The sequence below is a fragment of the Ctenopharyngodon idella genome, chromosome 5 (assembly GCF_019924925.1).
Source record: "Ctenopharyngodon idella isolate HZGC_01 chromosome 5, HZGC01, whole genome shotgun sequence".
NCBI lineage: Eukaryota > Metazoa > Chordata > Actinopteri > Cypriniformes > Xenocyprididae > Ctenopharyngodon > Ctenopharyngodon idella.
The window spans coordinates 24972602-25000393 of record NC_067224.1 but is presented as its reverse complement, the minus strand read 5'-3'; the positions used below and the strand labels follow the sequence as shown (position 1 = coordinate 25000393).

General features: G+C 37.2%; 1 protein-coding gene across 8 annotated transcripts in view; it reads left to right on the top strand.

The window, feature by feature from the left end:
* arhgef9a (Cdc42 guanine nucleotide exchange factor (GEF) 9a) overlaps nucleotides 1-27584 on the top strand; it is a 30694-nt gene extending 3110 nt beyond the window's left edge. For 2 of the 8 annotated variants that reach the window (XM_051892855.1, XM_051892853.1), the window contains exons 2-11: nucleotides 7440-7619; nucleotides 7996-8079; nucleotides 17675-17890; nucleotides 18399-18578; nucleotides 18671-18903; nucleotides 19082-19211; nucleotides 20917-21048; nucleotides 24312-24555; nucleotides 24800-24868; nucleotides 25633-27584. In XM_051892855.1, the coding sequence (XP_051748815.1) occupies nucleotides 7440-7619; nucleotides 7996-8079; nucleotides 17675-17890; nucleotides 18399-18578; nucleotides 18671-18903; nucleotides 19082-19211; nucleotides 20917-21048; nucleotides 24312-24555; nucleotides 24800-24868; nucleotides 25633-25805 (1641 nt within the window). In that variant the 3' untranslated portion in view covers nucleotides 25806-27584. Of the gene's footprint in view, nucleotides 1-7439; nucleotides 7620-7995; nucleotides 8080-12955; nucleotides 13033-14126; nucleotides 15748-15771; nucleotides 16910-17674; nucleotides 17891-18398; nucleotides 18579-18670; nucleotides 18904-19081; nucleotides 19212-20916; nucleotides 21049-24311; nucleotides 24556-24799; nucleotides 24869-25632 lie in introns of those variants that run through there. The other 6 variants (XM_051892856.1, XM_051892854.1, XM_051892857.1 and 3 more) reach the window with 5 other exon arrangements.
* Nucleotides 27585-27792: the final 208 nt, after the last annotated feature.

The following is a 27792-nucleotide window of genomic DNA, read 5'->3' as shown; positions in this document are numbered from 1 at the left end:
TAAAAAAGCCTTTAATGAATGAAAAGAAGGTGACCCTGTTAACTGATTCATTAGCTGCTCTGTTTTCCTTTAAGCAAAGTACACATTGCATATAACTGTAACTGCCACGTGAAATGAAGTCGTTAACACACCAAACATATTATAAGTTCCGTCATATTTCTTGTAAATAATAATAGAATCACCAGACGGAAAATGCATATTGTCGCATGCACATCGCAATTATGCATTGAAACATCAGTTAGCGCTGGTGTGGGAAGTTGAACGCTTACTGTCATTCTGTATTGCCAGGCTATGGCGGGATATTTCCCTTTTGCATTAGCATGCAGTCCTTCTCTGATGTACCTGTTAATGGTGAGGGGACGACTGGGAGCGAGTGACTTAGTCTTAATGTTGCAATTGACATAATATTTGCATTATATTCCCTAGAGACAGATGCCTTCTTTTAGTGCAAAATCTTGAGCGTATATGCGCATGTTGGTGTATTCGTTAAAACAGAAGCTTACGGACTCAATTTACAATCTACTCTCTAGACGCCAGCAGCCTCTAATCCTGTCCTCTGTAGCCATCTTAAAATGCGCTAGATTCAGCTCTGAAACTCTTACGTAAAAGGTGATTGCAGAACAACTGGTGTATGGAGGTTCTTTAGATAGTATGGAGGTTCAGATCTCATGGTGCACATTTTAGGGGTCCGTTCTGACCTTTCAAATCAGCGACTTGAAGTTTCAGGACGGTTCCACTGAGCTGGTGTACGACATTCACATGGAGAGGCATGTGCATCCAAAAATATGACTACGTAAGTGCGGGAAAGAGCGGGAAAACCAAGAGAATGGCCAGATTTAGAAACATCTGCACTGGGAGCGTGGGCTGGGAATCCACCCACCCACCCACACATACACACACTCGCATGCACAGCGGCTTCATGTGAGCTGTATCACACACGTATCTTTTGCATCTTTCATGGCTGAAAGGCTTTTGTGCATTTTCTCCGCTTGTGTTTGTTTTAGGAACCGTGTGGGCAGGCAGTGCTGCATGGGTTTAAAGCATTTATAATCTAAATTTAGACCTCAAGAAAAGTGCAAAATGTTTTATCAGGATGATTCATATCTGAATGTGGAGGGAATAACAGGCTTAAGCGGCATCATATGGCTAAGCAGCCCAAGAGTCGAGTAGTTCCTTAAAACATTTGGTTCATAATGTTACTTCGCTGTCTGCACATTATGTCTCTTTTATTATCTCTCTCTGCGAGATATGATGAGAATTAATGGAGATACGAGTTTGTTTGTGTGTGTATGCAGTTATGAGAGCTTAATTTATAGCGTAGCAGTCTATTTTAATGCAATCTCTGTCTCTTCCTCTCTTTTTCTCTCTCTCTCTCCACGTGCTTTCTCCAGTTCTCTCTCCTAGACTCCTAGCCCACTGTACTCCGATTACATAATCGTCCTCCCCAGTCAGGTGTGTGTGCGTGTGTGTCTATGTTGAGGCAGCATCCTCTGGTCCCTTAGATGTTCTGTTTCTTTTTTCCCTTCTAAATGGAGAAGGATGCCATGCTAGAGTCCTCTGAATTATAGGGCTGTTCTGTCTGTAGTGCAGCAATGATGATGCTGAATGAACAAGGCACTTCATTTTCTGTTTAGACACACAAAGCTATTTATTTAATTGAAGGGAACCTGGATGGAGTGATGGCAGTTAGTGAAAACTGGAGTGTTGACCTAGAGCAGCTGTTTTGTTGGAGGGGTGAAGATATAGATTATGGAACATGGAATGCCAGATGTTGAGGTGAGGCTTGATTGTTTTTAGGCCTCTGTTATGCTGTTTGTCCAAAGAACTGCAGCTTTCTTAGAGCAGAGTGTGCTGACTTCTGTGCAGACCTTACTGTGAGCTAGTGAAGGGGATATTTTCTGGTGAATAATTAAAAATGAAAGCTGTAACAAAACTGGTTTGAAACTTGAATCTATCTAGATTCAGATGAGGCTGATGAATAGCTAGAATTGAAGAAATGGCTGCACCTCAAAGGAAGTTAAAGGGTTAGTTCAACCAAAAATTAAAATTCTGTCATTAATTACTCACCCTCATGTTGTTCCACACCCATAAGACCTTTGTTCATCTTCGGAACGCAAACTAAATATTTTTGATAAAATCCGATGGCTCAGTGAGGCCTGCATTGCCAGCAAGACAATTAACACATTCAGTGCCCAGAAAGGTACTAAAGACATATTTAAAACAGTTCATGTGACTACAGTGGTTCAACCTTAATGTTATGAAGCGACGAGAGTACTTTTTGTGCGCCAAAAAACAATAAAAACTAAAAACAAAATATAAATATTTTAAAAATTAAAATTCTGTCATTAATTAGCCTACTCATGTCGTTCTACACCCGTAAAACCTTCGTTCATCTTCAGAACACAAATTAAGGTATTTTTTGATAAAATCTGATGGCTCAGAGAGGCCTGTATTGACAGCAAGTTAATTTACACTTTCAATGCCCAGAAAGGTACTAAAGTTATATTTAAAACTGTTCACGTGACTACAGTGGTTCAACCTTAATTGTTATAAAGCGACGAGAATACTTTTTGTGTGCCAAAAAATCAAAATAACGACTTTATTCAACAATATCTAGTGGTGGGCAATTTCAAAACACTGCTTCATGAATCTTTAAAGCTTTACAAATCTTTTGTTTCGAATTAGTGGTTGGGAGTGCCAAAGTCATGTGATTTCAGTAAATGAGGCTTTGTTACGTCATAAGTGTTTCGAAATTTCAATGGCTCATGTGACTTTGGCAATTTGATACATGCTTCGAACCACTGATTTGAAATGAAAGATTCGTAAAGATTTGAAGATTCATGAAGCAGTGTTTTGAAATCGCCCATCACTAGATATTGTTGAATAAAGTCGTTATTTAGATTTTTTGGCACACAAAAAGTATTCTCGTCGCTTTATAACAATTAAGGTTGAACCACTGTAGTCACGTGAACAGTTTTAAATATAACTTTTGTACCTTTCCGGGCATTGAAAGTGTAACTTAACTTGCTGTCAATGCAGGCCTCTCTGAGCCATCAGATTTTATCAAAAATACCTTAATTTGTGTTCTGAAGATGAACGAAGGTTTTACGGGTCTAGAACGACATGGGGGTGAGTAGGCTAATTAATGACAGAATTTTAATTTTTGGGTGAACTAACCCTTTAAAGTAAAATTTGACTTCGAATGAAAGCAAGAGGATTTTATTTAATTTTAACTCAAGGAGATTCAACACAGGTAATCTGGGAAATAGTTTTCTTGCACCGTGGTTCACAAAAGTTAATTTATTAAACATGATCTCTCTATCTATCTATCTGTCTGTCTATCAGGGCCGTAACCACCATAGACATTGAGGGGGACAGATCCCCCCAATAATTAGAAATGGCCGTAATTGCCCCCACCATTATTTGATGCTCTGTTTGTTGTTAGGATAGCAAAAGTTTTAAAAGTTAAATTTTTAAGCTGGTGTGCCTCAACGGTCTAACAGCACTCACCAATGTCAAAATGATTGAGATGGCCAATCAAATAAGACAGGCTTTACTGTTCACAGATACAGAACATGAATTCCAGTGCAATCAATCAATCAATCAATCAATCTATCTATCTATCTATCTATCTATCTATCTCTCTTTGCAAAACTTTAAACCAAGTCTACAATCTGCTTTATAGTTCAAAATTACAGTCATATGAATTTCTTTGAATTTAAATTCATTTTAATTCTACTTTCTTGCATTCATATTTCTTACATTTAAATTGCAGTTCTGATTCCACATTCTACCTCAGTTCAAATTCAAGAAAATTAACTGTAATTTAAAAGGCATTCTCCAGGCATGTAACATTTAAGGAAGAGAAGACAAAATGGTCTAAAACAGAAAGTCAAACTCATCTCTTGTCAGTTGTCAGTTTTAGGGAAAGCTCGGTGATCTGGATCAAACGTTTAACAGATGCCCATTCAATTTACCCATCCACAATCAATTTAATGAGTGTGAGGTCTGGCTGTTGGCTGAAGGATGCAGTGTGGTAGATGTGTGTACCAAGGCATTCACACAGAGAAAGAGCGACTGAGCAAGACAGTGAGAGAGAAAAAGGAAGAATGTTCCTGAGTACAGTTCATTCATGCAGGAATAAAGGCAGGAGGAATGAAGAGTCGACAGATAACACACACACACACACATAAAGTCACGGCCCTATAATACTAGTGTTACTGTACTGCTGTATTCTCACTGTTTATGAACAGATTGCCTCTGTTTGGCTCTTAGAGACACTGTTTCATCCCGCTAAATTCATCACCATCCAATCTGATAATCTCAGGGGCTGTTACATCATTTTATTGTGTGTGCGGTGTAATATTTCAGTGTATGGTTGATAGCCTACAGCTCTGATACACGCAGTGCCACATAATAATATCTCACATGAGAATAAGCTGTGGATGAATTGGGATGTTTAAGGGTTGTGATCCTCATCAGCTGTTCTCGTTTTCTGTTCTAGTGTGATCTGATGCTAGCTGGGACAGGAACACTGCTTTTCCACTGCAGTTTTTCTGACAATTTGCATAATCCTACTGCCTACTGTTCCCTTTAGAGAGAGAGAAAAAACAGAAACATGTTGCAACATTATTGAGTGCACTGAGAGATGTTTCTCAACTTAATATTTAGTTTTAACTTAATAAATCTAACTAATTAATTTCCTGACATTAGTGATGAATCGGTTAAAAAGTCTGAACAACTCACTGACTAAACTGACTTTCTTTTTCCTACACGTAATGAGCCAAGAACTTATGAGTGAGATGATAATAAAAGCATTGGAAGAAAATATGTTAATGACTTGACTGACAGGAGTTGTTAAATAGCATTTTATTAGGTTAAAACATGTTAAACTATTCAGTCAAGAATTTTAAACATATTTTAGTATAATGGATTGTGGAAATTAATGTTTTAAATGCCTTGTTTTTATGAGTTGAATCAATGAACAAACAACAAACTGAACTGCAACTTATGAAATTATAATTATTATATTTTAGACACAATATTGCCAGTAGCTTTGCCTGTTTTTCGCAGCCAATGAAAATAGTGTGACAGCAGAATTAACAATCGCAGAGCATCACCTAGCAATGGCATTTCGTTGCTGAATGAATCAGATTAGTGAATCTGTTGAGTGAATGATTCAGTGATTCACTCACAAACAGTTCCTGTTTTGTTCCTGAATAAAGAATTGAGCGATTCATACATAAAGGTGGTAACTTGTTGACACCTTTTCGGGTCTGTACACAAAGCTGTCGAGCATGTAATACAGATACAGTCACCATAGCCAATTAGAAACATGTACAGGACATAAGTAATGCATTTGCACACACACAAATACATACCGCCTTTAGAAAAGATTCTGTACAGTAGATAAAAGGAATACTGATGGAGCGATAATTCAAACCCTTAAAGGCTGTGTATATCTGTAGGTGTGTGTATGTGTGTGTGTGTGTGTTTGTGTTCGGTAATTTATTGCCCTGTACACATAAACAACAGATTTCAGTAAATGGCGTTTAGATATCAGATCAGCAGAAAACTCTCGCATTTACCCACAGTGTGTTGTGACACTGAGATAACAACTGCCGTGGTGTGTATCAAATGCAGTTGCTTTATACAAATCAAACAGATTTTACTCTTTCTGCTGACAACATAACATTTGTTTCTTTTTAAATGCACAAAAAAAGAGAATTTTTTACAGCCTGGCTGCCTCTGAGACAGAGAGACAGAGGAAAAGAGCCTGGAGATGTGGGGGTGAAATCTTGGAGCTGATTATGTATGAGTGTTTCTGTGTAGAGAATTACCCAGCCATCATCTCAAGTCGCTGTCATGGGCCTGTATATGTGAAAGTCAGCAGGAAGCAATACTACAACGCATCTCGTCTTTACTCAAGCATGGAAGCCATGGTTACTCAAGCACAGCTTCTGTATAGCTCTGTGACCTTGTACATTGCCATTTCCTTCCTATATGAACACAAAAGAACCGTGAGAGCCAGTTACGTTCATACACAGTTTGGTTATGATCCAAAAATACAGTATGTGGGAGAAAAATGAGTGGGGCAATTCATAATACTTAATTTGGGAGGTAGTGCCCCACCCACAGCTAATTTAGCCAAATGCATTTATGATAGAGGACAACGAGCTGCACTTTCTTGACTTTAAGTTTTGAAAATAACTGACTGCCTGGTGAACTGTCTTGTCTTAAAGGGTTAGTTCACCCAAAAATGAAAATTCTGTCATTAATTACTCACCCTCATGTCGTTCTACACCCGTAAGACTTTCGTTCTTCTTCGGTACACAAATTAAGATATTTTTGATGAAATCTGATGGCTCAGTGAGGCGTCCATTGACAGCAATGTCACTGAACCTCTCGAGATCCAGAAAGTGTTCCGAAGAAGAGCGAAGGTCTTACGGGTGTAGAACAACATGAGGGTGAGTAAGTAATGAGTATTTTCATTTTTGGGTGAACTAACCCTTTAAAAGAGCGTTTCTGTATTATCCTATTTAAATTTCTGTATAAATGTACAGTCACAACTGAATGTTTAGAGCGAGATTGGTTGAGGTGCTTTTTGATTGGAATAGTTGTAGATAACTAGTTGTCTGTCATGTTATTGATGTATGACACAAACACTTGTTCAAGAGAACTGCCCTCAGAAATGCTCTTTCACCCATCAAATAACAGGATAGTTTAATATATAGTTCAAATATTAGTTTTTTTGTGTCATAAGGATGATGAATGATTAGGACTTAAATATGTATATACTTTTATTCTGCAAGGATGTATTAAATTGATCAAAAGTAACATTTATAATGTTACAAAAGTTTCTATTTCAAATAAATGCTTTTCTTTTTTCCATTCATCAAAGAATCCTGAAAAAATGAATCACGGTTTCCACAAAAATATTAAGCAGCACAACTGCTTTCAACATCGATTATAGGAAATGATTCTTGAGCACCAAATCAGCATATTAGAATAAAAATATTTCACAATATTACTGTATTTTTTATCAAATAAATGGATCCTTGTTAAGCATAAGAGACTTCTTTCAAAACTATTAAAAAAATCTTACTGACCCCAATTTTTTTGTACTATACTAATCAGGACTATCAACTTCTCTCGAATTTTGAGAAAATACAGAAAATAGGAGTGTTGTGTCTGTACTAGCAACCCTCATCTGCACCTTCTGTTTTAAAACTGAGCCAAAAGAGTTAGAGAAACAGGGCAAACCCAAATGAGATGCAGCGTTACATCTCAACACCCCTGTCAGTTTTGTTTCCAGAGAGCTGACTGTGGAGTGGAAGCCAGCATGTGACTGTTTGATGTTAATCCAGAATGTTTCTTATGTTATGTAACTGTTGTCTTCCTGTAGCTTATCCTGCACCTCTACTTCTGTCTTTCTTTAGTTGGTCAGTGGGGGCTCTGTAGTGAATGCCGAGGCAGTATGGGACCATGTGACCATGGCTGACCGGGAGCTGGCCTTCAAGGCGGGTGATGTCATCAAGGTGTTGGACGCCTCGAATAAGGACTGGTGGTGGGGGCAAATCGATGACGAGGAGGGCTGGTTTCCTGCCAGCTTTGTCAGGGTGAGCCCATCTCTGACTTTTAACACTTTCCTGTCTAACATATAGCTGTCTGATGCCCACCTGTCTAACAAATACCTGTCTAATACACACCTGCAGAACCACATCTGTTTAACCCAGCTGTTTTAATATCCTGAAAATACTGTTTCTAACTGAATAGCATTCAGATAAAGCTGTTTAAAAGAGATGCAACATACAGGCCTGTCGAGAAATTAACAATATAATACATTTGCAGATATTTTGTTGACACATTTTCAGATAAATAATTCAATATTAAAGACATATTGTCACACATCAGTCAGAAGAGGTCACATTCTTCCCTTTAACCTCCATCTTGAACCCAAACTCTTGTTTGTGTTGCTGTTGTTGTTTCTCTAAGGTGGAGTCCCACCCCCCTCAAACCAAACAGCTTTTTTATATCAACCCTGTCGCTGCATCACGCCTCACAAACGCCACGGCTAAGGTGCGTTTTTTCAAAACCACTGCTTACCGTTTGACCGTTGAATGCATCCCATCGCTTACTGCTCACATGCTGTCGCTGTGTTCCAACGTTTTGTTTCCGCCACAGTCGCTGCGCCTCGCTTCCATGGCAACTTATCTTCATGCCGGTGACAGTCTGGGTCTGTCAGAAAATACTGAAATAGGAAAAAAGATTTTGTTAATGTAATGCTGACTCAATTATAACATTTAACGATGACAACTATCAATATTTCCCTCTTTTCTGACAGTATTTGGTGACATCTTGCTTTTTTAATTAATTTTTTACTGTGACTTGAACAGATGTTGGTCTTAATTTGAGCCTCTCTGACTGTTAAAGATCTGTTTAATCACATTTATATATATAAAGAGAGCTAGAGAGAAAGAAAACTCAAACATAAATTTTCAAACAGAAATTTAAACAATAAACCCTCAATCACAACACCAATTATACAAGCCCTTCAGCTATTCTTTCAGCATCTCTCTTCTACCTCCAGCCAGTGCTTAAAGTGTGTCAGGGGTCTCACACTGCACCGACAGGTGCCGACCAATGGCAACAGGCACTTTGTCTGTTTGTTTGTTTTTGCAGATCAGTGTGTTACCCCCGTCGGCGTCTGTTGCTGTTGGTCGGTGCTTGTTTTCACCGATTGAACATGGTCAGGTCAGGTCGTGGAATGTGGAAGTGACGTAGTGTAATCTGGTGATTGTCCGCATTGGTCGGCGTCTGTCGGTGCAGTGTGAATTGGCCTTTAGTGGGGTCCCAGTTCCAACACTTCCTCCAACTCCACCTTTTCTCTCTCCATAGTGAGCCAGTCTTAATGCATGAACTCCTCCAACCTCTTATATCTTATATAAACCTAAGAAAAATCTGTTGTATTTTGAGTGTTAGTTTGTCGTTAAAGTTTGTCATAAAACCCAGATCTAATATCTTGAACAAAATGCATTGAAATGTTATGAATAAAACTAAAGAAGGCGTTATGAACATGCTGCGCAGTAAAAATGAAATATTAATGGTATGCGAGCACAGACATGCTTGATAATATGCATATACATGCAGATTTGCCGCTAGCCATCCGGGGGGTGATGTCCTTGCACATAACTAAAGATTAACCCTCTATTGCGCGACATTCCCTCTGGGTAACAAATCCACTCTCTTCACATTGCAAGCACATGATGGCAATAAAATGGACATGAATGCAATTTCTTCCATTGCGTTTTCATGAATAAACGTATGTGACTTATAAAACCAAACCTTAACCCTAACCCTAATTATATAATAAGTACATATAGTTTTTACTATTACTCAGTACTTGTATAATTATATTGTAAAAAGGACACCTTAAAATAAAATGTAACCATGTTTTATTTAAATGTTATCTTTAGTATTATCTACATTTCATATTGTAAATGATTACATATTATGCAGATTAAATACACTATCATTCAAAAGTCTGGGTTCGGTAAGATTTTTTTTTGGAAAGAAATTAATCAAGCGTAGCGTTAGTTCTGGCAGGTCACGTTAGTCAAGCTCGCATCAGCTGACTCTCAGCTGATCCACGTCTACCTATAGGAATATGACACCTATCACAGCATCCCTATATATAAGGTCCATTCAGTATTATCAGCAGCTTTATCGTGTTGCTCAGGAGCTAATTACCCTCCTCCATCCCCAGCTCCTCCTATCATCCAGTCAGGACTTGGACTCTGATATACCTAACCTCTTCGAATCAGACTCATTTTTCTTAAATCATGTTGTTACATTAAATTATTGTCATTAAAGGGATAGTTCACCCAAAAATTAAAATTATCCCATGATTTACTCACCCTCAAGCCATCCTAGGTGTATATGACTATCTTCTTTCAGACGAACACAATTGGAGATATATTTAAAAATATCCTTAGTCCTCCAAGGTTTATAATGGTTGTGAATGGGAACCCAAATTTAAAAAAAAAAAAAAAAATGCATCCATCCATAAAAAAATGAATCCATATGACTCCAGAGGGTTAATAAAGGCCTTTTGAAGTGAAGGGATGCATTTTTGTAAGAAAAATATCCATATTTAAAACTTTATAAATTCAAATAACTAGCTTCCGGTGGACGACCTTTATTCATTTTTGGGTGAACTATCCCTTTAAGAGCATTAATGATATCTGTATACTTTATGTTGGTTCTGTTCTGTTTACCCTAAAGATGATGATACATGGGGCAACTTTTTGAGCAATATTGCTGGGCGATGTTGCCGAGCGATGTTGCTTGGGTACTTTCCCTTTGAGAATGGGCAACAAATTTCAATCTGAAGTATCCAGATAATTTTTTTGTAATTTGTAATTGTATGAAGCATTTTGTTAATTCTTTGGAAAAGTTTACAATAAATATATATATATATAAATAAAAATAAATGTTTCTTAAGCACCAAATCAGCATATTGGAATGATTTCTGAAAGATCATGTAACACATGTGAGACTGGCGTAATGACTGCTGAAAATTCAGCTTTGCCATCACAGGAATAAATGACATTTTAAAATATATTAAAATAGATTTTAGATTTTATTACAATTTTAAATTGTAATAATATTTCACAATATTACTGTTTTTACTGTATTTTTGATCAAATAAATGCAGCCTTGGTGAGCATAAGAGACTTCTTTAAAAAACATTAAATAAAATCGTCCAACTAACCCCAAACTTTTGAACAGTAGTGTATATGGAAAATTATGTATATTTATATTAAGTATATTAACATTTATTTATAGTTATTTCTTAGATTTAATATATTTAAAGATTTTATGTAATAACATTTAAATACATTTTCAAAAATCTAATGAATTTAAGAGACAATTTTATTAGATTTTATTTTTTATTTTTTTTATTTTTTGAATTGTGACATCAGCCAATTTCTTTCCATTGTGACAGTGTTGCCTCCAAAATATTATCTTTTAAAATTTGTTCTTATCAGTATTTAAAAAATTTGTATTAGCAGTAATAATTGTAATGCCATTTTATGCAATATTAACATTTATTTATCAGATTTTATAGATCAGATTTTATAGATTGTAAGTCCACTGAAGTTGTGGCCAAAAGCTCAAAATTTTTGCTTGTGTGATCCATCGGTTTGCTTTCTGAGAAATCCCAAGCTTAGTACTGAAATATGAACATAAATCCTTTTAGTGAGGATCATGGATGACAGGAGGTGTAGGATAGAGATGTGCTTATGAGAGAGGAGCGTGTTCGTAAAGGTGGAGCGCTCTTTAATGGGACTTTTATGTAACTTGTTCCTAACTTTTGCTACGTACCTAGAGCTTTCTAAGTGCATTTCTCAGTTCCTCTTTCTCTCTGTCCTCTCTTTTCTAATAGTCATCTATCCCCCCTTCCTACCCGAAAACACACTTACGCAGATGGCAGGTTGTGTAAGCCACTCTCTCGGGCATGACAGGTGTGAGAAAATCTCTTCGCTGTACAGAGAATATCACCTATGTCCACACAAACAGATACATATTTAATACACACATACACTATATCAATCTGTCCAGCATGGTCTTTATTCTGACCCTTTGGGCATCTCTTATGCAACACTGAGAAAGGACAAGGAGAAATAGACAGGAAGAGAATGAGTGTGAGAGAGATAGATGGGGTAGAGTCTGAAAGCATTATGTCACACCAGTTGGTGGCGCTGGCCTGCAGGTTTGGTATCTCTCTCCTGCTGAGACCTGGAGCTCTCGTGTCATCAGAAATCATTGCTCACTGTTTACTCACAGTCCACACGCACAACACAAACTGTGCCTGCATACGAAAATCAGCAGCGTACAATGGAGCTGATAGCAGAGCTGAAAGTTACATAGATATATATATAAAGAGAAACACAACTTAAATCTGAGGAATGCATTTTTTATTATTAAATATTTTCTTTTATCCCGATTGCAGTGTGTAATTTCTGCGGCATTAGCAGCATCAAATGCAATTCCTCAAATAATTACTGTTTGCAATAAGTGGCATTTTCAATTATTAGCCTATTTTTTTTTTTTTTAACAGTCCAACATGTAAGCTTATTGCTCAATTAATAATGTGAATTGTTGGCAGGACTACACATTTTTTGTTTAATATTTTTTTAAATTCTGTTTGGTGCTGCTAGTAACACAAAAGCTACACACTTCACCTTTAAAGGCGATATATTTAAGAATTTTCATGTATTAATTGCTTTTGTATTGCCAATGTGTAAACACCTTGTAACTAAACTTAAAAAACAAGACTTCCCCAACTTTCTAGGTTGTCTAAAAAAGCCTGTATTTTTTGACTGGTTTTATATGTCGAGAACTCGGGCTGGTTTGTTGGAAAATCCAAAGGATGTGACATTTACGTGCGCATTATGCAGTATATACAATATATTGGATATTATACAGTACTTAATACTTATACAATATTCAGGATAATGCTGAAATAGCTATTCTGTACTGCAATGTCAATGTATCATAAGAAAAGAAAAGAGATTAATTCAAATTATAGCCTCACATAGCCAGATGATCTATAGTCTTTAGTTTCAAATATTGAGTAATGTTGTTCTGTGCTCATGGGGCCTTGAATCACCTGCAGTCTCTTGTACGTTATGCGTGCATGAGTGCGAGCACGAATAAGTTGCTGGCTGCAGTTCACTTAATGGCCACTGGTGTCGCTGATAACAATGGTTTCTGAATTCTACAAATAGACCATTTCAACGGCTATTTCGTCGGTTTTAGGAAGTGATGTCTTTGTTCCTTGGATTTTTCCCAGTTAGCTGTTGAGCGCATTCAGAACATCAGGAGGCACTTGATGCACAGTCAGATTGCGATAAAATATCAAAATTAAAATGAGATCCTTGTTGCCCAGTGGTTGGATGCTCCCTCAGCGAGAAGGCTGGATACCAACTAGCAACTCCAGGATATATAGCACACATTTTGATTCTGGTAAGTAAATTACATTTTTTATATTTGAATTGTTTGTATTTCTTTACATTAACTGTTTAAGTATGATGCAGCATTTTTTGAGCTAGCATTGTGGCTCCGTCGTTGTTTACATATGTAGCTAGGTACTTAGAGTTTTGATACGTGTGTATTGAAAAAGGCCACGTTTTTATTTCCGTTTCATTTCTAAATGTTCTGTGGGCTACTGTATAATTAGGAAAGTAGCAGTTCACATAAGTTTTCTAGCTATCTGAGTAACACATTACAATAATGTTCTATTGTGTAACATTAGCTAACTGCATTAGTTTGCAAAAGATAAGGGTAAACAGTATTTTTTTTCATCACTTACTAAGCTTGGCTAATGTTAATTTCAACATGCACAGATGCATTAAACAATGTGCATTAAAGGGTTAGTTCACCCAAAAATGACATTTCTGTCATTAAGTACTCACCTTCATGTCATCCCAAATGAAATGAAATTCGAGGGTATCTGATTCACACATGGGCAGCAACGACAATGCACCTTTTGAGGTCTAGAAAGGTAGTAAAGACATCATTAAAACCGTTGACGCAACTACAGTGATTCAACCTTAATATTATGAAGTGACGATAATACTTTATGTGCGCAAAAACAAAACAAAAATAACGACTTTATTCAACAAATTCGTCTGTCCTCTGTCATACTGCTATGCTATTTTCATTGCAGAGCTTCAGTGTTTATGTCTGAACGTGGGCGCACGCATGCGTCATGCTGCTCATGTGACCAGAGCCAGCCAATACTGAGCCGTCGTTCTGACACTGAAGCTCTGCAATGAAGATAGCGTAGCAGTATGACAGGGGACAGACGAATTTGTTGAATAAAGTCATTATTTTGGTTTTGGTTTTTTTACACAAAAGTATTCTTGTCACTTCATAACATTAAGGCTGAGCCACTGTAGTCACGTTGACGGTTTTAACAATGTCTTTACTACCTTTCTGGACCTCAAAAGGTGCAATGTCGTTGCTGCCTATGTGTGGATCAGATACCCTCGAATTTCATCAAAAATATCCTCATTTGTATTCTGACGACAAACGAAGGTCTTACAGGTTTGGGACGACATGAGGGTGAGTACTTGAGTATGACAGAAATTTCATTTTTGGGTGAACTAACCCTTTAACTAGATTAAGTTAAATAATAAATGTTTTTCTACTTTTGTCTTTAGGAAAGCCATCAGATGACCATGCAAGTCCAGACTACAAAAAGGGTTTAAACAATGTTTTTCATGCTTGTTCAACAGTTTAAAGGTGGTAGACAATTAATGTCACAGTTCCAATAACTTAGGACATTAAAGAGACTGTTACTTGTCTGCTACTTTTAATATTCAGGGACCCATTATTCTATTTCTGTTCATCATATGTCTGTGAAATTTATTCAGTTTATGTCTCAATTGTTGAATCTTTTTATGTTCATACAAATATTTACACGTGTTAAGAAATTTGCTGGAAATAAAAGCAGTTGAAAGTGAGTTTCTTTTTTTTGCTAAGTGTGTGTATAGGTATATATTGTGTGTGTGTGTGTGTTATTTTTTAAACACATTGGGTTTCTGCAAATGTTTACCCTTACCTTCAAGGACCTAATATAACTATACAGTGTAATTTATTTTGCAGTGTTGCTGTATATTTAGTAACGGTGCAGCAAACTGAAACCACAGAATCCAATTTGAGCTTGTGGTACTTCTGTTTGCTGAAGCTAACAAATGTATTCAGTTGAATTAAGTTTTAATCTAGTTGAATTAAGTTTTAATCTTTAGTCATTATGTGTTTGACCAGTTGCTAATTTTGAACTTACCTCAGATATTTTAAATGAAGTTCAAAACGTAGGTTCAGGTCTCGGGAGGAGCCTAAACATTCAGTCCTGTCAATCATCATTATGAGCTTATATAAGCAGCAGTCATTGCGGCGTCCCAGCGACAATTCTTCTGGCATCCCTCCACCTCCCCATCTTCTCTTCTTTCTCTCATTCTCCCTCCTGTAGTACTGTTATAGGGGGGTGGACCTCGGAGCTCGAGCCGAGCCTCAAGTTCGAGCCTCTGTCAAGGACAGCAAGCCAAGTTTGTTTACCGTTAACTATTAAGACTGTATGGGCAAGTGAACTCGTGAATGGTACATCTGAGAAGGAATAGTGAATAAAATAATTGGAGGTACCCAAGTAAAAGAGATTGATAAATGTTGTATTAATGTCACCTGCAAGGGTTAGTTTGATTTTTGGTGTAAGCTGCTGACACCTTTACACTGTATCCTCGGTTCTGCTGCGTCTTGTGTTTCTCTTCACTGTTCAGTGAGGTTGAGTCATGAAGCATAAAATGAGACGTCACTTTTCATTAGAGGACAGGAGAGAAGAACAGACAAAAAAACAAAACAAAAAAGCAGATTGCTCTGGGAGGAGAGGGTGAGAGAGTAAAAGAGAGAGAGGCTAAAATAGATTGGACACTGAGAGGAAGGAAAGAGAAGATGGAAGTTTATATGTGTGCGCAGGTGTGTGTGCAACATCTGCGTCATCAACGTTCTTCTGATTCCTCTATTTTTTTTTGAACACACAGCCGTAGCAACACGCACATACACACATTGTGTACCCGGGCAGCAGGATCACTAAACTAAGCCTTTCGTTTGATGAGGATGAGGACGGACAGCTAGCAAGGCTAATGCACTGGAAAGTTGCGCTGAGGCAGAGATTTCTAGGTATAAGAGTATAATTTGAGATTTTAATGAGATCTTAATCCGAGAAACATCCTTCAAGAGATTAGACGACATATCCATGACTCTGTGTAGAAACAGAGTGTGTGAGAGAAAGAGAGAGGGCGAAGGAGTTATGCAGGACATGGTTTCAGGGTGAATTGAATCTGTGACAGGCTTATGTATTTATGAAAATCTATTTTTAATTTTGTCTTCTTTTTCCCCCCAGTGTTTGGGACTCTAGATCAGGTCATTGGTGTGTGTGTGTGTGTGTGGGTCAGATTTTGCTATCTCTGTACAATCCAAATGTCCCTACAAGGATAACAAAACCTGAAATCAACTACACTGGGGACCAACCAGTTTCCATCAGGAATATGGCTTAAAGGGACAGTTCACCCAAAATGAAAATTCTGTCATCATTTACTCATTCTCATGATGTATGCTGTTTTCTGTAAAAACATTCTCTTAGGAATGTCCGAATCAGTCTTTGGAGTTGAATTGGTCCGCATGATTCATTCACATTCAAAACAGGACTGTATGATTCATTCACAAATTGGACGGATCTGGTTCTCACTGACTCAATGATTGGGTCACAGTGGTTATCTGCTGGTTATCTGCTTGATTTGTAACATGCTTTTTGAAGCTTGTACACTTTAGCCTGCATTCATTGTAAATATGAGGAAAAAAGGGAACAATATTTCCTTTAAAACTTCTCCTTTAATGATCCACAAAAGAAGTGAAGTCATTCAGGTTTGGAACAACATCAGAGTGAGTAAATAATGACCAAATTTTCATTTTTTGTGAGATCTATTGCTTTAATTAAGGGACTAAAATAATGTCTTAAAGGTACAGTCAGCAATTATTTTTGTTTATGTTGCTTTGATATGACTGGAGTCTTCATCTTGTGAGTGTACATGATTTTAAAGGGATAATTCACCCAAAAATGAAAATTTTGTCACCATTTACTCACCCTCATGTGATTCAAAATGTGTATGACTTTTTCTTCTTCTTCTGCAGAACACAAAAGAAGATATTTTGGGAAGTTTTGAGAAGTTTTTGACAAATGAATGGGAGTCATTGGAAACCATTTGGTTACCAATATTCTTCAAAATATTTCTTTTTTTGTTCCACAGAAGAAGTAACTCATGCAGGTTTGGAATGACATAAGGTAAATGATAGTAAATGATAACATAATTTTCATTTTTGGGTTATCTCAAATCCTTTTAAACACCTTATGTGCACCTTTAAAATCTAAAGAGCTTGTTGTAAAACTTTTAGAAGTAGTGAAAATGTGTGCATATTCATGGGTTTTCATTGTGCATGTGTGTGAGAGAAAGAGAGTTTTTGTGTATGCAGGCATGTGTGTTCACATCAGTTGGCTCACCTGGGAAAGCAAATGATAAGTTACATAATAAGGGCAAATAAAATTACATCAAATTCTCTCAACCAAACACACACACACACACACACACACACACACACATACACACCATGCTCCTAACTGTGCGCATCTGTATCGCCCTCCTTCTCTTTCCATCTCCTGGCTTGTGTGTGTGTGTGTGTGTGTGTGTGTATCTTGGCAGCAGTGTAACAGGTCCAATTGCAGATTAATTTATGTCCTTTTGAAAACAGATTTTATAAGTGTATATGTGTTGTAAGTCTAATGTGGTAATATGTAGTTGGGACTGTTGCCACCAGAGGGCGCACTCTGACTCTTTATTTCATGTCAATGTAACTTTAACCCCTGAAGCTTTTAAAGCAACATCTAGACACTTTAATGACCTTATGAAAGCAATCATGCAGTCTGTTAACTTTGGATGCTCTGAGCCGAATGCTAATGGAATGTGAGCACAATTATCGTGATTACTTTAATTGATGATAACAGGACTTGAAGATCAAGTCATGTCTGTCTTAATGTGTGTGTGTGTTCTAGTTATGGGTAAATCAGGAGGAAAACACAGCGGTGGAGGCTGCCGAAAGCTCCAGCGAGGTGCAGAATGGCCATGCGGAGGCCAGTCCGAACCCCAGCACCGACTGTCTGTGTTTGGGCCAGCCCACCCAGAACCGGGACCAGATGAGGGCCAATGTCATCAATGAGATCATGAGCACAGAACGACATTACATCAAACACCTGAAGGACATCTGTGAGGTAATAAACGCACACCTGCTCTTTCACAACTCAGGAGACTTCATTGAGTTCTCTTTTAACTATCATCTTCGGGTGTCTCAAATGTGTCTCCTAAAATTCCTGAGAAGAAATATACATAAACACAATTGAGACAAATGTTAACACAGTGAAAGTATGCAAATATAAAATTTATGTGGATAGCATGGCTCGGATAATTTGCTCTTGTGAGAATCCAATAAGACATAATAAGAAATGTTTCTTGAGCACTAAATCAGCATAATAGAATGATTTCTGAAGGATCACGTGACTGAAGACTGGAGTAATGATGCTGAAAATTCAGCTTTGCCATCACAGGAATAAATTATGTTCAATTGTATTAAAATAGAAAACAGTTATTTTGAATTGTAATGATTTTTGACAATATGACTGTTTTACTGTATTTTTGATTAAATAAATTCAGCCTTAGTGAGAACAAGAGACTTTTGAACAGGAGTGTAAATCTTTGTATATATTTGTGTTTGTGTTTCAGGGGTATCTCCGTCAGTGTAAAAAGAGGCGAGACATGTTTAATGATGACCAGCTGAAAGTGATATTTGGAAATATTGAAGACATTTACAGATTCCAGTTAAGCTTTGTCAGAGACCTGGAGAAACAGTTTAACACGGAAGAACCTCATCTCAGTGAGATCGGACCCTGCTTTTTGGAACACGTCTGTATTCAAACACAGAAAATCATTGATGTACACAATTAGTCAGGGGAAAACTGATTTTTAAAAAAATGTTTTTATATTTTTATTTACAGCAAGATGGATTCTGGATCTACTCGGAATACTGTAACAACCACGTTGATGCCTGCATGGAGCTCACACGTCTCATGCGAGACGCACGATACCAGCACTTCTTTGAAGCGTGTCGATTGGTCCAGCAGATGATCGACATCGCCATTGATGGCTACCTGCTCACACCAGTCCAGAAAATCTGCAAATACCCTCTACAGCTGGCAGAGTTACTGAAATACACAGTACAAGAACACAGGTACACACAGAAACATGGATATGCTAACTCCAGGTGCATCATGCAGATAATGGCCCACAAAATATATGACTGTGTAAACGACGAATTTTGAACTGACATATCTGCTTTCCACTTATCATTTTGACAGCACTCATTTTTTCTCTTCTCTTTTGCTCACTCTTTTTCCTTTCTCTCCCAGTGATTATCGGTACGTGGCTGCTGCGCTAGCTGTAATGAGAAATGTCACTCAGCAAATCAACGAACGCAAACGAAGGCTTGAGAACATTGACAAAATCGCCCAGTGGCAGGCCTCTGTTCTGGACTGGGAGGTGTGTGGTTAAAGCTTTTCAGACCAAGTTAATTAGCAAGATATAAGATGTAAAAGAGAGCAATAGAGTTGAACCTGAAAATTTGGTTAAAGGTAATTTAAAGTCATTATTGTGTTAAATGAGAAAAGCATCAAATAGACATTACAAAAAGTAGCTTTAGAAAAAAATATTTGATTCAACATAGAATCAACATTATTACACAATCTTTTAGGCTTCAGTGGCCATGAGGGCGAGTAAATGAGTGAGAATTTGTGTGAACTATACCTTTAATGTTTTTTGTTTTTTTTTATTAATATGGAAATATGAAATAATTTTTTTTATGAAATCATACTCTAAATAAGACACTAAAATTGCCAGTAGGTGGCGGTGAATGTCTAAATGAGTAAGTCATTGGGCCCTATCATACACCCTGCGCAATGCGACGCCAGGCATGAATCAAGTGTTTTTTGCTAGTTTCAGCCCGACGCAGTTATCATTTTCACGTCCTGCGCCATGTTGTTTAAATAGCAAATGCACTCGCACCCATCTGTTCGCCCATGGGCGTGCTGGTCTGAAAACAAGGTGTGTTGTGTTCAGGCGCATTGTTGCCGTGTTGCTATTTTGAGGCAACTGAAAACAACTGCACCATTGACCAACAAAAACCTGGTCTAAAGTCAATGGCGCAGTATTTTTTTGTTATTTAAAGGGCGTGTTAGTAAAATGCGCCTATATGCGGGTGCACAACACGCATAAACTCTGCTTGTTACACACACAGGGACACACAGCAGCACACAAACATGCCAAATATTAAATATAAAAGGATTACAATGTAAAAGATTATTATTGTGTACATAAAGATAAAATGCCTGCATGTCATAATGGATAGTCATTGCATGTATCAGAATTACCTATTTGTAGTAATGACGAATGAAATTGGCTAATTATTTGACCAATCGTGGCAATACACACATGTATTTAAACTGACTCGTTAAGTTGAGGGTGTCTATATTTCACCATGTAAATAGCAATTCGCCATGGTGCAAGAGCACCTGGCTTTTAAAGGGAATGGGAGATGACACTCTGATTGGTTTATTTGCATGTTACGCCCAAAACACACCCATGGCTCATTAAGAGACTAGGTACAACCCTCAGCACTTGTGATATTGTGCTCATTACTCATGAAATATTGCTTAACTATATACACTAAACTAAGCTTAACTAACATGATATAAATATGAGACAAAAAGTCATACAGGGGCATTTTTGCCCTGATATCTTCTTGTTTAATTTTAGGGGCATTCTAACCGCAATCTATAGGCTGTATCACACAGTGAGTTGTTGCCCTTCTTCAAGTTCATTATCAATCAACTGTATGAAATGTAAGATGAACTATGTAGGTCTGAGGCGGGGCAAGTGTATTAATTGTACTTGATTTTTGATCAAATAAATGCAGCCTTGGTGAGCAGAGACTTTCTAAAACATTTAATGTTAAATATTCCAAACTTTGACAAGTAGTATAATTAATTTTTTTTACAAAAAAGAGAATTTTTCTATCCAGTTTCTAATGAAATCTGGCATCTATGGCACAGGTTTGATGCTTGTTATTGACGTGCAACCTGCACCACAGGCTTCATATTTGATTGGAGAGCTGCATACTGAGACATGAAGACATCAGAGTCTCAGTGGTGTCAGATGTAATGATTAATTTGTTATTGTGTGTGTGCAGGGTGAGGATATTCTGGACAGGAGCTCAGAGCTTGTGTACACTGGGGAGATGTCCTGGATATATCAACCATACGGACGCAGCCAAACCAGAATCTTCTTCCTATTTGATCATCAGATGGTTCTCTGCAAGAAGGTAAGAGAAAGAGGGGATAAATGCAACACTCTAAGTTCAGTTGATGATAAAGTAGGTGTCTGCTTTAACTGGGACACATGGGTCTGGAAATAAGAGAACAGGTGAAAAAGAAAGTGATATCTCTAGATAGATAGATAGATATATAGATGCGAGGGGTCAGGCATGACTCTTGCAGTCCTGTTTTTCATTTTTGAGGAGTAGGGATCTTTGAGGGAAGGTAGCAGGTAGCTGATGATGTTTCAGCAAATTGCACTCTGTAACTTTCACTTGGAGAGCGAAGATGCAGAATTGAACCAGACAGGCACGGAGAAGCAAATAACTGATTAAAATATAGTGGTGTAGCACAACTGAGGGTTTGTGATTTGGATTCTAGCTGAAGGTAGAAGCTGTTTGTGTTTCACTGTCCTCCAAACACCCTCAAGCTCAAAGCACATGGCCCATTTTTAGTCTCTCCACAAAGGTGCAAAAACAGCTCTTTTCAGCACCATCTGACTTACACAGACAGTTCAGCAACACAAAAACAGAGAACATCAGCACCTGTTTCTCACAAGACTGATATGAGTTTACCCAGACCAGCCAACCAATTAGCAGTCTTACTATTTATATCCAGTTACTAATTGTTTCAAAAGTATTTTAATGAACACGCAGAACATGTTGGGAGACTTGTAATACAAATCACTGTAATCTCTAATAAAAAGGTGACACACACATCCTATCCCACATATATGTCAAAGACAAAAAAGGGTTTTCAAGCATCAAAACAATAAGTGTAATGCAGCTTTGAATTGTTGTTGTTTTTCAATACATCAGAATGGGTCCTGTTAAATTTTTTTTTTTTTTTTTTTTATGAGCAAAAATTAAATATACATTTTTACCATGATTTACAGAAGACACCACTAAAATGTCATTCAGTGTAACAATCTTGTCAGGGATATTTACAATAAAAAATCTATTTATGCCATATTAAAGACTACCCCAAATGCTAATTACTTGTAATTTTACATTTTTAAACTTTGCCACTATCCTAGGTTTTGCCCATTTGTCAGCAAGAATTTTTTACTCATTTAAAATGCAATAAAATTTAGTATGCTCACTTATTCTTTTATATATTTTAATATGTACAGGTCAAAATAAATATGTTGTTTCAATTTTTACATAAATATAAGTGTTACACTAAATGACAATGGAACATTATTTCACCCACATTTTGACATTTTATTCTCCCAAAACTTATTTGAAACCTTAAAAGTAGATGGTTTACTTGCATTTAATGTGCTTTTTATGTATATAAAATCACTTTTGTAAATTTCTATTGATGCGGACATCTAAATGTCTTTGACCCATGTACATGTAATTAGAGGCCAAGCACCGAAGGTGCGTAGGCACCGTTAGTTTTCTTATTATTATTACGCTTCCTCCATTGAAGTCTATGGCAGCCTAGCCTATGCTAAGAAGTTGTGAAATTTGGCACACTGATAGAGGCCAGTCTCAACTGTGTCCATAGCAAATTTGGAGTCTCTAATTCAATCCCTCTAGCGCCACCACCTGTCCAAAATTTCACTCATGTTTATGCTAATAACTTTTAAACCATAAGGGCTAGAAACAAAATTTTGCCTCTGATTCCTTGGCTCAAGACGATTCGATTGCACCATATGACGTCATTTTCCATCATGAAAATTTTCCCACCATTTTGATTTTTCCAAAAAACCTACTTTTTCGAACCCCTCCTAGGCCGTTACTCCGATTATCATGAAAATTAAACCATATCATCTTCAGACCATGCTTGCAAAAAGTTATCAAAAGCTTTTTGATAGAACCATCCGTTCTCGAAAACTGCACAAATGAATTTGACGAAAAGCTCGTGAAATCAGACTTGAGGCTATATCTCCACAACGCGTTATCATGTTCAGACCAAACTTGGTACATGTCATCACAAGCATGACCAGAGGCAACATGCAGCGTTTCGGTGCAGCGCCACCTACTGGTCCGGAGATACAAAAAATGGCTATTTTTGCTTATAACTTATAACTTATATCTCCTTAGACTCCTGAATTTTTGCAGAGTCCAACGATACCAAACATGCTAGGTTTCGCCTTATGGTTTGTGCGACGTGGTGATTTAGCGCTTAAAAAACAATTGCGAACATCTTCAAAACCGTTCTAGTCCGATCTAGACGAAACCAGCGTAGGAAACACGGAACCTTAGTTGATTAAGAAGAAGTGTTAGCCCAAATGTCAAACTTTTGATAGGAAGTGGCAAAAAAATCAAAATAAAGTCATTCATGGGTCATTTTTTATGTTCTGATAAATATAAATGTCTATAACTCTGAAACGAAATGAGATTTTTTCACCAGATTTGACACACATATGTACGGGCTCACTCTGAGGACACATAAAAAAAGCAGTGGGATTGTGCCTCTTGGTGGCGCTATAATTGAACAAAACATGAAATTGCCATTAACTACAATACAGTATAAAGATGTAAAATGCTATATTTTATGAATGCATTGATGTACCATTACGAAACTCAGTATGTGCCATCAGCACCATGCTCTGAGGGTACTCAAAAGCTTTATATAAATGTGGCTTATTGTAATGAGACTGGTCTTCATAGATTCTGTGGGTCATGCTGAGCACACTGATGCCAGTCAGCAAAACTTCCTCTCCACCACTTTGATTTTCTTTAATATCATACTTTTTCAATCTCCTCCTAGATCGTTGGTCCAATTTTCATCAAAATCGAATCGTATCATCTTCAGACCATGCCGGCAAAAACTTAAGATTTTGTATTGATAAACAAAACCGCTTTCGTATACCGCAGCAACGAATTAGAGGCTTGATGCCAAAATGACTGTTGAGTCTGTATCTCTGCAATGCTTTGACATATTGACACCAAACTTTGCGAGTGTCATTGTCACCTCACTCTGACCATCCCACATGAATTTGGTCACAGCGACACATATTGTTCGAAAGTGATAAACCAGTAAATCTTTATTATTAACTGTATTTATGATTTTTCAGCCCTTTTGCCTAAAATGATCTTAATAGATCTTTAATTGCTCACTGCTGCAGTTGGTCTGATGCTCCCAGCCATGTTAGCATGACTTGTTGTGCTGCTTTTGTGCTTGGCCCCGTAATTGCTGCTTGCAGCTATATTTTACATATACATTTATATTAATATAATATTTAGTTTTGTTCTGTCTGTAATTTGTCTGGATCGTACCGACTACAGACATACTAATAATGTCTCTCCTCCTTCCACAGGATCTCATTCGTCGTGATATTCTGTACTATAAGGGCCGGATTGAAATGGATCGATATGAGGTCATTGATGCAATCGATGGCCGCGATGATGATTTTAACGTTAGCGTGAAGAATGCATTCAAACTGGCCAACAGAGACACAGACGAGATCCATTTGTTCTTGCCCAAAAAGCTGGAGGAGAAAATCCGTTGGCTTCGGGCGTTTCAAGAGGAAAGAAAGATGGTCCAGGAAGATGAGAAGATTGGTGAGAACTTTTGCATCATAGCTTAGTCATTATTTAACCTCATGTTGTCTCAAAATTGTATTCTTTTTTTTTTTTTTTTTTATACATAGAACACAAAAGTTTTTTTTTTAAATTCAGGCTGGTCTTTTTGATACAATGACCATACAAGTTCACCACTCTCACAGTGATTTAAACTTTGTTCTGTTCTTCACACAAAGCTGTTAAAGTTTTACACTAAATGTTGTCTGTCATTTTGTTGCTTTAGGGTTTGAAATCTCTGAGTATCAGAAGAGGCAAGCCGCCATGACCGTTAGGAGAGTCACCAAACAAAAAGGTATGAAATCTTTAAGCCTGTGTGACCCTTATCATGTTCAATGTTGGGTAAGTTACTCTAAAATAGTAATTAATTACTAGCTACTAATTACATCTTCAACAGTGTATTTAGATTACTGTACTAATTACTCACAAGTATTGCATTACTTATTAATAATTACTTTCTAAATGCCATATCAACCTTGACCAATTGAACAATACAAGGATAGACATGAAACTGCTTTTCTAAATCTTTCACATAAATGATATAAAGTGTACAAATTGAGCTGACCAAAGTATTTAAAGGTAGGTTACATTAAAAACACATTTTAACATTAGACATTAAATGTTAATGTTAAATCCACTATTATTTTATATAGAATTGTTCTATAGTCTATAAAGTATTCAATCAGAAGTAACTATAATTAAAATACAGAAACAATAAGACTAATCCCTTACTTTACTTTTTCAAGGGAAAAGTAATTAAATTATAGTAATTAATTACTTAGTAATGCATAACACCTAACACTGATTATGTTCCTCATGGAATGTAGATGTATTAGATGTATGTCAAATTCTTTCATTTAACCCTTTAAAACCTACGGAAGCGGCCGCTCTCCCGTTTGCATGTCTCTGTTTAAGAATTGTTGCAGTGCCTGTGGATGTTACATACAGCATAAATCTACACAAAATTCAAATAAATGTGATAATAAGTCATGTTAAACAGAGATATACCTTGAGTTTATGCCTTAGTCTTTGTGTTTTCTTATGTGCCCATCTTTTCAGGTGTGGGCCGGTCGGTCCCCCCAGCGTACCCACCACCTTTGGACCCCATGAACCCCGGGCAGTACCTCCTCCCTGACGGCTACGGGCAGGCAGATGGATATGAATACGAGCCCAAACGCAGCACATCACCCTTCTGGCAGAACTTCAGTCGGTTAGCTCCCTTTAAAAAATAGTACACACATCCACGAGGGGTTGGATACACCGGCCTCTGTATACTTGGAAAAGCACTATTCTACTTAAGATACATCTGTGGGACTTGAGGAGGACTGACACGACACACAAACTACAGGAGAGAGGACAGACCTTGCTTTACTGGGGTTTACCAGGCGTATTTCTTTTACTGGGGTTACAGGGACACCACGCCGGGCTGGCTGCACTGAATTCTGCACACGACATGTTGTAATTCACAGAAAAGAAATTCACGCAAACACACACACACATGCAAAACATACACATTTTATCCCTCAGCACTCTCTTTTTAGAGAGGTTTTAAATTATGAAATAAGAAAAATCACCTATGGTTTCTTCTCTACACAAAGCGACGGAAAGCAAATTTTCACCTTTTAAAGCACTAAACCACCGTAATGACTCTTGCTCTCTAGTGCCGCCCTGGTGTTCCTCCGTGCACTGTGACTATTCGGGGCATTCTCTCTCACCCAATCTCTCTTTTTCTCTCTCGATCTCATACTCCACATTATCACGTGTTTTTCCAACAGTTTCGCGTCTGGTCAAAGCTGAAGATTTTTTTTCCTGGACAATTTCTCCTTGGATGGAACCTGCTGCACTCTTTAGTTTGTTTTGCATGAGATTCAGTTCATTGCAGGTATTTTAATTTGTGTAATTCTATCCATACGGGTCTCAAAAAAAGTGGATCATGATCTGCAAATTTGTCACGCAAGTTGCTTAAACCGATCACGGTCTACTGGAAAAATGGATATCGGAACAACTTTGACATTCAGAGAAACCTACAATCAATCAAGTTTAAAGTCGTTTTGGTTTGGTGGAGCTTTTGGGTACCCTGAGAAAACTACAGACCAGAGAAACCTGAAGGAGGAACTGTTTTGCTCTGAACAGTGGACCTCTGTAGCGTGTTTACGTCAGAGCCTTGTTTATCCTGAGGTCTCGGTTTTGGCTTTATCATTGTTTCCTCTCTCCTATCCGACAGATGACCGAAAAACCTGATCAGTTGTTAAAAAGTAATAATTCCACCTCTGAGCCCGTCTTCATTTTATGGGGAATGATACTCGGACCAGGACGACTTTAATCCTGCTGATCAACCTCGTAATGACATGCCAATTCATCTCTAACGTGCCAAAATAGTCTGGTTGCCAAATTTTCCTATAACAGGTGCATTGGCATGTGCGAATGCCAACCCCATGAGCTGGTACCCCGCCATGTGACTTCTCAGGCGAAAATTAAGTCAATTAAATTTGGTTATCGCTGCTAGGATTAGCATGACATAGCGTTTCAGTTTTTTTATTTTTTATTTATTTGGTTGTTTTTGGTTCTCTCTCTATATATACAGTATATATATATTTATTTTTTCCCAACTTAAAGGGACTTGTGCAAAATTTAATTTATGGTATATTCGGGTTTTGTCTGATAACTTTCAAAGGATAGTATTTAGTCCAATCACAATATTTAAAGTATTGCTATAAAACATTATTTATTCTATTATAGTGTGATTTTCTTTTTTTCCATCTTGATCCTCTCTATATATTTTAGAGCTTCTGCTGGAGTGTTAAAGACCCTATTAGGGCATAAAAAATGTAAGAGGACAGTATGGAAGAAATATGTCACACATGTGTACTAAGTGCCACATGAAACTATTATTATGTTACAAAGGAAAATATCAGTTTAATATTTTTGATTCGGTGATATGATTGAAATAAGAACATTATATCATTATTTCATAATAAACTTCATTATGGAGAAAACAGAGTTGAACTGAATACATGCTTCATCTGGTATTATTTGATTTCATCTGTTTACTAAACAGTGATGCTGGTTTCATTGTAAAAAAGAATTTTATAATGATGGTATTCAAAAATAACTACAGCATAAATGGGTAAATAAATTAAGTTCAGAATAACAGAAAGTTGAATTCCGAAGGAAAGGATGTAATTATCTAGGTTTATTTGAATAAAAATCTAAAACCAC